Below are 10,016 nucleotides of genomic sequence, written 5' to 3'. Positions count from 1 at the left end.
CGAATCCTCTTCTGTTACGCTAAAACCCAAATTCAATAAAGTAAACGTAAAAGCTATCAAATATAAATTTTATAAACGTTTTATAAAAGTTTTCGTAACACTAGAAAGTAAATTTCGAATGGCTAATTACGCGACAACCAGATCATTAACAAACAAGGAAGAAATCCGCGAATTAATGGCTCTGTGGCCCGACATAGTTCATGATATCACGCAGTCCCAGATCTCATCAATTCCAGCAGAGATTTCCGAATGGATTGCAAAAGTAAGCGTGTGTAATATAATGTACAAGATAATAAAATTACATAATAAAATTTAAAAATAAAAATTATAAACAAAGAGACTTTATCTTATTTTACAGCGATTAAGTTTATTAAAATGAGTTGTTATGAAAATATAAGACTTTAAAAAGTAGAAACGTAATAAATAAGCAAAATCAGTGTAAAATTGAATTTAAAAAATAAAAACTATAGTATTTTATAAAACTAGTATTTACTTGGAAAACTGTGCACAGTTCACACAGAGACATTGAAGCAACAAGTCAAAAAATTATAATGAATGTACAGATTACATTTCTATTATTTCTTCAGGTTTTGCACTACAATGTTCCAGGAGGAAAGAAAACTCGCGCTATGGCATTAATTTATACGTATAAATTATTGGCACCCATCGATCAACTTACGGAAGAAAACATTCGCCTAGCACGAATTCTAGCCTGGTGTTTGGAACTGGTGCATAACTTTATTCTCATTCATTATGCACTTTTCATATAAAAGAATTTAAATTAAATAAAAAATAAGATATGAAAACGTTTTTAACATGGAAGATTAAAAATATCAATTATCAATCATAAATTTATTTACTTTAAAAAATGTCAAATATATATATATATAAAATAAAGTATTACATCATCATTTATTTTATAAATGATGATTTCACTAATGATTTGATCGTATGACAGAGTGCAGTCTTCAGTAGTGCAAAATTTTTTAAAGTATTTTTAAAAATTGGCGTCCATAATTTTTTTATTCAATCTATATAATTGATAATATTTATGTTATCATTTTTTATTCAAAATTTTAATTAATTTCTATATATATAATCTGAAATAAAAATGTAAATTATATGTGTATCACGAAATATATTAAATATTTATAACAGGTGGGATCTTTTATTCTCGTGTACGATGATATCCTGGACCAATCACTAATTCGTCGAAATCAAACATGTTGGTATCTTCATAATGATATAGGTTTAGCGGCAATGAATGATGGTCTATTGATGGAATGTGTTACGAATTTACTAATTAAAAAACATTTCAAAGGAAAGGAATATTATATGGATATAGTAGAAACATTCCAAGAAGTAAGTGAAAAGATGTCTCTTTTGATTATATTTTAACATGAAAATACTACAATATATCTTTTTATATGTAAAAATATATTTTTCAGATTATATTCATGACAGCAATAGGCCAGGCTATAGATATATTCTCCTTCAATTTTGGAAAAAAGCCGAATCTAGATCTATATACAATGGATCGATTCAATAACATTGCCGAGTACAAATGTTCGTATTATACGTATATTTTGCCAGTAACTTTAGCAATGCATTTAGTAAGTGTACTTCAGTTTCTCTATATATAAATAGATATTGCTTTGTGTTTTTCAAGAATAATAATACTAAAAGTACTGTGCGATACGTTATGTAGGCTGGCGTAAGAGATCCGGAAAAGTTGAGGCAAACAAAAACGATGTTGCTTGAAATGGGACACTTCTATCAAGTCCAAGATGATTACATGGGGTGCTATGCGAAGTCTGAAGTCGTAGGCAAAACTAACACTGACATACAAGAAGGAAAATGTACATGGCTGATTGTTATGGCACTTCAACGTGCTACATCAGAGCAGCGTAAAATTTTAGATGTGAGCATTATTTCTTAAACAAATTGTTTTGTATATTTGTGCTGTTGCATTAATTATTTTTTCTCTATGTTATTAACATAGGAATGTTATGGATCATCAGATCCAGAGAAAGTACAACGTGTAGTGCAACTTTACAATGACCTGGGTTTGCCAAATATGTATTCCATGTACGAAAAAGAGACATATAATCTGTTAGTCACCCATATACAGCAAATGTCCTGTGGTTTATCACCTGATCTTTTCCTGCTATTATTGAATAGGATGTATCGTAGGAGGAACTAAAAGTGTCACTTATGCATTCAAGAAACAGATATTCAGATTGTAGAATTAAAGTCAATGGACAAGATGCTTTCTGTCAATGTCTGAGAATATCTATTTTTATCTCTATTTTATATTTTACATATCTAAATATTATTTCTAATAAGTGAGAAATATTAACAATTTATTATACAATTTATTTATTAAAAACTATAATTTTATAAGAAATGCACAGGGAAATATTTCACTCTACGATTGAAACGGCAATAAAACATTTTTATATAAATATTTATAGCATTATTTCTTAATGATTTCCTTCTAATGCATAAAAAGCTTTGCATTTAGAAATTGTTAAAAGATTTTCTTCTAAATGTAAAGCTTTTCTAAATGTAATAATAAGCTTTTCTAAAAAAAACTATATATATATATATATATATATATATATATATATGTCGCGTCTAAAACGAACGAGCGAATAGAAAGGAGAATACATCGAGAAGAATAAACAGGCCTCTTATAGTCGATTTATAATTCATATTTCAATGTGGCGATCGAATATTGTCAATTTTAACAAATTATCTCATAGGATATCGTGTAAAATAAGAGTCACGTATTTAAAAAAAATATAATTCGGCATCTAAGATTTTTTTTAGAAAATTGTAACTTCGTTACAATTACAGTTACTTTTTTTCGATAACTGTAACTTAACTTTGTTACTTTTCTCCATCTGTAACTGTAACTTAGTTACATTTTTTTAGCAACTAGTAACTATTTTAACAGTTATTTTATTAGTTACTTTTTTTGGAAACATCCGCTAAAAGTATCGTTTAAGTATGGTAGCTATTATATTGTTAAATTAAATTTTGATAACAGTAACATGGATCTTTATATTTTTTTTAAACACTTGACTGTGGTGTGCATAAAATGTAAGCTCCTTATATTTAAAATAATGTATAATTATTTTTATAAAGTAACTGAAAAGTAACGACTCGTTATTTTTTAAGTAACTGTAACGAGTTATTTTTTAAAATCGGTAACTTGTAACAGTAACTATAGTTACTTTTTCAATAAAATAACTGTAAATGTAACTAGTTATTTTTACAAAGTAACTTTCCCAATCCTGACATATATATATATATATATATATATAATCCCTTTTTACATATTATTATGTACATAGTTATGTTATCAGACAACAGAATATTTTAACTGATAAATAATTATATTTAAAATTTAACTTTTAACAGTCCATGTGATACATATTATCTTTTTTGATTAATATATCTTTCCTATCCGTTTCCCATATATAGTGAGTAAACAAAAATTCTGTTGAAATTTAATAGAAAAGATCCATACAAATTTTTGTTTCGGTATTATTAAAAATAATATTGAATAATGAATGCTTTTCTTATTGATAAAGACTTATTACAGAATATAAATTTAAAGTGTAAGGCAAGCAATAATTTTTTCTCTCGTATTTATATAGCATCGAATAAGTATTGTATAAAAATATAATTATAAAATATACAAAAAATTTAAATGTTTTGCGAAAATAGATGGCATTTTTCCTAAAAATCTTGATATTTATACATAAATTCTATAAGTATAAGTAAAATCTTTATTGAATTCACAAAATTAATAATGCTATTTTCGATCTTGCATTAAAATTGCAAATGCAAATCTTTATATACTTAAAATTCTAAATAAAAATACATCATTTATGCAAACGATGAGTTTGATAATTAATGCTTACGCGCGCAGATAGCGCTTATCAACTGATAAAATATCATACTTTCAAATATATATATATATATATTTTAAGTCATTTCATTTTATTTCTGACAGATTTTTGCATTATTGGGAAATTATAAATATTTCATTTTCTAACAATATAACATCGTCGAATGTTTTGTGTGTTCGCAAAAATAAGATATTCATAAATAGAAAAATGAGGATATCTTCAGAAAAACTCATTCTTAAGATAGATTTCATTGTGTGTGTCCAATAAAAGATTTCAATCAATCTTTCGTATACCTGATGATCTTTCATCTACATTTATCGCTTCGATCATGATATATTAATAAACTCCTGTTTACTCAAATCAAGAGCACAATGTATCCGCGTTTGCGTGGTGCGGTCGCTCGCAATCTTTATGGTCTCTTGAGTTTTATTTCCTCTTCCGGTTCATTTTGGCTCTGCTCGAGAAACTCGCCAGAGTTACTGCATCGCATGTTCAAAGTTACACCGAAAAAATTGTATTCTTATCGTCAAGAGAGTCCTCTTAATTTAAGAAATTTCTCTAAATTTTAGTATATTTTTTTCTGCAAATAAGAATAAATTAAGAATATCATCTTAAATTAAGAGGATCCTCTTGGCGCTATTTTTCGGTGTAAACAAATCGCTGTGTCTAATGTAAATAACAAACTTGCGTAGAATACCAAAAAAACGTATACAATATACAAATTAAATTATTAATATCTGTATGTGTTAAATAGTTGCCAATAAATTGATACAAACAATTTAATTTTGTTTTTATTTAGACTACTTTGATCAACACACACACACACACACACACACACACACACACACACACACACACCTATATATAAGTTGAATTTAATCAATATGTAATTTTTTTAATAAATTCGCTTTTCATGATAAAATATTATGACAAGCTTAATCGATATTAATAAATTGCATATAATTATCGAAATATTTGAATTCTTTTTAAAACACGGTTTAAATAATGTATATATGTCTAATAATGTAATGTGTATTATAATTAATACTAACATTGAAACTGGAAGAGATTATATTGAAAGACAAAGTTAATATATTTACATTTTGCAATTATATATACATACATATATATATATATATATATATATACTATAATAATGCACACAGAACGTTATTTTCAGTTTTGAATCCTCTTGGAGTTACACTAAACCCAAGTTCAATAAAGTACAAAACTATCAAATATAAATTTTATAAACAAAAGTAAAAGTACAAAACGTAAAAGCTATCAAATATAAATTTTATAAACAAAAGTTTTCGTTTCATAATTTTTTATTAAATAATTCTTTTTTTCACGTATAATTTATCGTAACATTTTATTTATTACAAAAACGATATATCATCGCTGTCAGTTATTTGTTGCAATTACTGTATTGAAGATTTGTAAAACATTTTTATAACACTGAAAAGTAAAATTCGAATGGCTAATTACGCGACAACCACATCATTAACAAACAACGATGAAATCCGCGAATTAATGGCTCTATGGCCTGACATAGTTCGTGATATCACGCAGTCCAAGATCTCATCAATTCCAGCAGAAATTTCCGAATGGATTGCAAAAGTAAGCGTGTGTAATATAACGTACAAGATAATAAAATTACATAATAAAATTTAAAATAAAAATTATAAACAAAGAGACTTTATCTTCTATAGCAATTAAATTTATTAAAATGAATTATTATGAAAATATAAGAATTTAAAAACGTAATAAATAAGCGAAAACAGTATAAAATTGAATTTAACAAATAAAAACTAGTATTTTACAAACTAGTATTTACCTGGAAAACTATATACAGTTTAGACAGAGACATTGAAGCAACAAGTCATAAATTTGAATAAATGTGCAAATTACATTTCTATTATTCTTCAGGTATTGCAGTACAATGTTCCAGGAGGAAAAAAAAATCGCTCTATGACATTAATTTATGCGTATAAATTATTGGCACCCAGCGATCAACTTACGGAAGAAAACATCCGCCTAACACGAATTCTAGCTTGGTGTTTGGAACTGGTGCGTAATTTTGTTCTCATTTATTATGATGAATCTTTCATATAAAAGAATTTCAATTAATTGAGGAATAAGATATGAAAACGCTTTTAACATGGAAGATTAAAAATATCAATTATCAATCATAATTTATATTTACTTCGAAAAATGTCAAAAAAAAAATATATATATATAAAATATATATATATAAAATAAAATAGTAGTGTAAAAGTTTTTTAAAGTATTTTTAAAAATTGGCGTTTATAATTTTTTTTATTCAGTCTATATAATTGATAACATTTATGTTATCATTTTTTTTCAAAACTTTAATTAATTTCTACATATATAATCTGAAATAAAAATGTAAATTGTGTCCCGTGATGTTATATTAAATATTTACGACAGGTCCAATCTTTTTTAATCGTGTACGATGATATCGTGGACCAATCACTAATTCGTCGAAATCAAACATGTTGGTATCTTCATAATGATATAGGTTTAACGGCAATTAATGATGGTCTATTGATAGAATGTGTTATAAATTTACTAATTAAAAAACATTTCAAAGGAAAAGAATATTATATGGACATAGTAGAAACATTCCAAGAAGTGAGTGAAGAGATGTCTCTTTTGATTATATTGTAACATGAAAATACTATATCTTTTTATATGTAAAAATGTATTTTTCAGACTATATTCATGACAGCAGTAGGCCAGGCTATAGATATATTCTCCACCAATTTTGGAAAAAAACCGAATCTAGATCTATATACAATAGATCGATTCAATAACATTGCCGAGTACAAATGTTCGTATTATACGTATATTTTGCCAATAACTTTAGCAATGCATTTAGTAAGTGTACTTCAGTTTCTCTATATATAAATAGATATTGCTTTGTGTTTTTCAAGAATAATAATACTATAAAAGTACTGTGCGATACGTTATGTAGGCTGGCGTAAAAGATCCGGAAAAGTTGAGGCAAACGAAAACGATTTTACTTGAAATGGGACATTTCTATCAAGTCCAAGATGATTATCTAGGGTGCTATGCGAAGTCTGAAGTCGTAGGCAAAACTAGTACTGACATACAAGAAGGGAAATGTACATGGCTGATTGTTATGGCACTTCAACGTGCTACATCAGAGCAGCGTAAAATTTTAGAAGTAAGTATTATTTCTTAAACAAATTGTTTTGTGTATGTGTGCTGTTACATTAATTATTTTTTCTCTATGTTATTAACATAGGAATGTTTTGGATCATCAGATCCAGAGAAAGTACAACGGGTAGTGCAACTTTACAATGATATGGGTTTGCCAAATATGTATTCCATGTACGAAGAAGAGACATATAATCTGATAGTCACCCATATACAGCAAATGTCGTGTGGTTTATCACATGATCTTTTACTGCTATTATTGAATAGAATGTATCGTAGAAAGAACTGAAAGTGTCACTTGTGCATTCAAGAAACAGATATTCAGATTATAGAATTAAAATCAATGCACAAGATATGTTCTGACAATGTTCGAGAATATCTATTTTTATCTCTATTTTATTTTACTTTACATATCTAAATATTATTTCTAATAAGTGAGAAATATTAACAAATTTTTATAAAAACTTTATAAATTTATGAGAAATGCATAAGAAAATATTTCACTCTACGATTGAAATGGCAATAAAATATTTTTATAAACATTTAATATTATTTCTTAATGATTTCCTTCTAATGTATAAAAAGTTTTATGAATTGTTAAAAAAATGTTTTTCTAAATGTAAAATTTTTCTAAAAAAAAGTTTCAGATCCAGAGTTTTACATATATATGGTATTTTTTTATAAAATATAATATTCGTTCTTTTAAAATAATCACTGCAACATTTTTTAAAATATATATTGCATATATCATCAATTTATTCAAAATTGCTGCAAGTACTTTAATCAATCATATTGGTATCAATAGAGTTAGAAAAAATCATTATTTTTTAAATATTCTAATTTTTCTTTTCTTATTCCACGGTTGATGTTTCCTTTCGTTTGTACGAATTTTCGTACGTACAATCATTTTCAACTCACGTCTCAAATTTTTAAATTCATCATTTGAAATAGCTTCTGCATTGAAGAATCTTATAGCCTCTAAAATGCATTTTTACATTATCTATAGCATAAATAATACGTTGATTAATAATTTATATGATTTTTTCATATACATACCATTAAATCGTATATCTTCGTTATCAAGAAATAAAGTATCTTTATATTCAAACAGGCTATTTGTACAAGTATTTTCTTTAATCTCATCTGTCATCTGTTTATCTGTATCTAGTACTTCATTTAAATCTTCATCAGCATCAGATGAATCATATTTAAATGCATTAGTCGCATTAAAATTCAGCTTAAAATTGTGAGCTTTATTATCCATAACAGATGTACTGCAATCCTCAGCATTCTCTGAAAATGTATATATATAATGTGTGTGTGTGTGTGTATATATATAGAATGAAAAAGCTATTAAAATAATATAAAACAATATGAAATAGTATAGAGACATAAAAATGTATTAATACTATCTTTGGATAAGTACCTGTATCATTTTCTTTCCTATGTGCTTTTAACAAACTAAATTCTTCTTTCTGTTTTAAACTTTCTGTCAAGATATCAGACACAGTATAATAGATATCCTTTGATACTTCTGGTTCTGAAAGTGTAGGTTCCATTTCCAATACAAATTTATCACGTTTCTTTTTTGTATTTTTCTCTTTCATTTTTGGCTGTTCGGATTTTACTTCATATTCACCATGCCCATTTTCAGTTGGATCATACCGTATCATCAAATTCTTTCTATAAACATTTCATTAAATATTTATTTTTTCATTCATTCTATTTATTTATTAAATACCCAATTAAATATAATAAATAATTATAAATAATTAAACTTTGCTCATCTAAATATCCTTACTTAGTTGTTTTTATTTCCTGGTTTTTTACTGTAAGAGGTGTTCCTAAAATACTTTCTAAAATATCTAATTGCTTCTCTTTCTCTTTCTGCAAATCACATTCATTGTTGTCTTCAACAAGTTCAGTTTTCTCAGTCTGATCATCATTTTTTATAAAACGATCATCTAAAGTAAATCGTGCATCATTACCAAGAATGGTCTGTAATAAATATAAATTGTATTATCTTTAATTAAGAGAAACAATATATGTGTTACAAGATGTCAAACACTAACCTTTTTAGATTTATTTTCTTTGATACTAAATTCATCTTTATTCCATAGAGAATCTTTTTCATTATCATTATCACTATCATTATCACTATCAAACAAATCTCTCTTCCTTTTTAACTTGGAACTTTGCTGTTCATCAATATCGTCAAATATAATTTTCTTAACTTTTGTAGTATCATCCTGTAAAAATAAAAATTATTAATAAGTATAATTAATAATGGAAAAAAACTATAGAAATACAATGAACAGATGTACTACGTACCAAGTTTCTTAAAGCTTGCTGTAGGAATTGGCTTTTTGCTTTGAACGCCTGCTTCTTCTCCTTCAACGATTGTAAGCGTTTCTTCTCAGATTCAGTAATTGTACTCATATTTAATGCTTACAATAAAAAATATTGATAAAACTAAGAATTAAACACTATAAAAATTTTGATTAACCTCAATTATCAAAAATTGACAATTATACAGAATATTTACTTTATATAAAATAATATACTATTGCACATTTTTATATATATTAGATAAAAATAATAATTAAAATTATTAATTGGCATGTGAAAAGAATATATCCAAATATCCAACAAATAGATCAATGAGAAAAAGAAAAAGAGAATGATTTCAACGCCGTCTAAATCTGTCTTTAGAACTAATTGTGGGTCATGTGACGAGTTGTGAGAAATTGCGCCAAATTTAAACTCATATAGACACAGACACTTGACAAGATCTATTCTCGATAGATTTTGCCAAATATTTTAGCTTTAAGATTTTTTGATAGAATTTAAATTGTTGGATTCTGATAGAGTTTGAAAATTTGTTGTTACAAC

General features: G+C 26.2%; 3 protein-coding genes across 3 annotated transcripts; 2 read left to right on the top strand and 1 right to left on the bottom strand.

Moving 5' to 3' along the window:
• The first annotated feature begins 51 nt into the window (after positions 1 to 51).
• Positions 52 to 2,467, top strand: LOC114944260 (farnesyl pyrophosphate synthase-like). The gene is made up of 6 exons (XM_029320086.2): positions 52 to 262; positions 588 to 728; positions 1,159 to 1,362; positions 1,449 to 1,613; positions 1,709 to 1,921; positions 2,003 to 2,467. The coding sequence occupies exons 1-6, from the start codon at positions 119 to 121 to the stop codon at positions 2,201 to 2,203; spliced, it is 1,068 nt and encodes a 355-aa protein (XP_029175919.2). The 5' UTR covers positions 52 to 118; the 3' UTR covers positions 2,204 to 2,467.
• A 2,624-nt stretch (positions 2,468 to 5,091) lies between these two features.
• LOC114944269 (farnesyl pyrophosphate synthase-like) lies at positions 5,092 to 7,656 on the top strand. Its single transcript, XM_029320107.2, has 6 exons — positions 5,092 to 5,540; positions 5,850 to 5,990; positions 6,372 to 6,575; positions 6,657 to 6,821; positions 6,919 to 7,131; positions 7,213 to 7,656. The coding sequence occupies exons 1-6, from the start codon at positions 5,397 to 5,399 to the stop codon at positions 7,411 to 7,413; spliced, it is 1,068 nt and encodes a 355-aa protein (XP_029175940.1). The 5' UTR covers positions 5,092 to 5,396; the 3' UTR covers positions 7,414 to 7,656.
• A 202-nt stretch (positions 7,657 to 7,858) lies between these two features.
• LOC114944304 (nucleolar protein 8) lies at positions 7,859 to 9,947 on the bottom strand. Its single transcript, XM_029320171.2, has 6 exons — positions 9,456 to 9,947; positions 9,197 to 9,373; positions 8,926 to 9,122; positions 8,551 to 8,807; positions 8,181 to 8,417; positions 7,859 to 8,102 (listed from the first exon to the last, which is right to left on the bottom strand). Exons 1-6 carry the CDS (start codon positions 9,561 to 9,563, stop codon positions 7,945 to 7,947), a joined length of 1,134 nt encoding a protein of 377 aa, XP_029176004.2. The 5' UTR covers positions 9,564 to 9,947; the 3' UTR covers positions 7,859 to 7,944.
• Positions 9,948 to 10,016: the final 69 nt, after the last annotated feature.

The sequence above is a fragment of the Nylanderia fulva genome, unplaced genomic scaffold (assembly GCF_048542155.1).
Source record: "Nylanderia fulva isolate GAGA-0341 unplaced genomic scaffold, ASM4854215v1 Scaffold17, whole genome shotgun sequence".
Classification (NCBI taxonomy): Eukaryota; Metazoa; Arthropoda; class Insecta; order Hymenoptera; family Formicidae; genus Nylanderia; species Nylanderia fulva.
Note: the sequence above shows the minus strand (reverse complement) of the source record. Positions and strands in the feature narration are given on the sequence as shown.

Coding starts and splice junctions, on each gene's coding strand:
- LOC114944269 (XM_029320107.2), top strand. CDS start 5,397: ATGGCTAATTACGCGACAACCACATCATTAACAAACAACGATGAAATC. Junction 6,576..6,656: donor TAGTAGAAACATTCCAAGAA/GTGAGTGAAGAG, acceptor TGTATTTTTCAG/ACTATATTCATGACAGCAGT. Junction 6,822..6,918: donor TAACTTTAGCAATGCATTTA/GTAAGTGTACTT, acceptor TACGTTATGTAG/GCTGGCGTAAAAGATCCGGA.
- LOC114944304 (XM_029320171.2), bottom strand. CDS start 9,563: ATGAGTACAATTACTGAATCTGAGAAGAAACGCTTACAATCGTTGAAG. Junction 9,374..9,455: donor AGCAAGCTTTAAGAAACTTG/GTACGTAGTACA, acceptor TTATTTTTACAG/GATGATACTACAAAAGTTAA. Junction 8,808..8,925: donor CAGGAAATAAAAACAACTAA/GTAAGGATATTT, acceptor AAATGTTTATAG/AAAGAATTTGATGATACGGT.
- LOC114944260 (XM_029320086.2), top strand. CDS start 119: ATGGCTAATTACGCGACAACCAGATCATTAACAAACAAGGAAGAAATC. Junction 1,363..1,448: donor TAGTAGAAACATTCCAAGAA/GTAAGTGAAAAG, acceptor TATATTTTTCAG/ATTATATTCATGACAGCAAT. Junction 1,614..1,708: donor TAACTTTAGCAATGCATTTA/GTAAGTGTACTT, acceptor TACGTTATGTAG/GCTGGCGTAAGAGATCCGGA.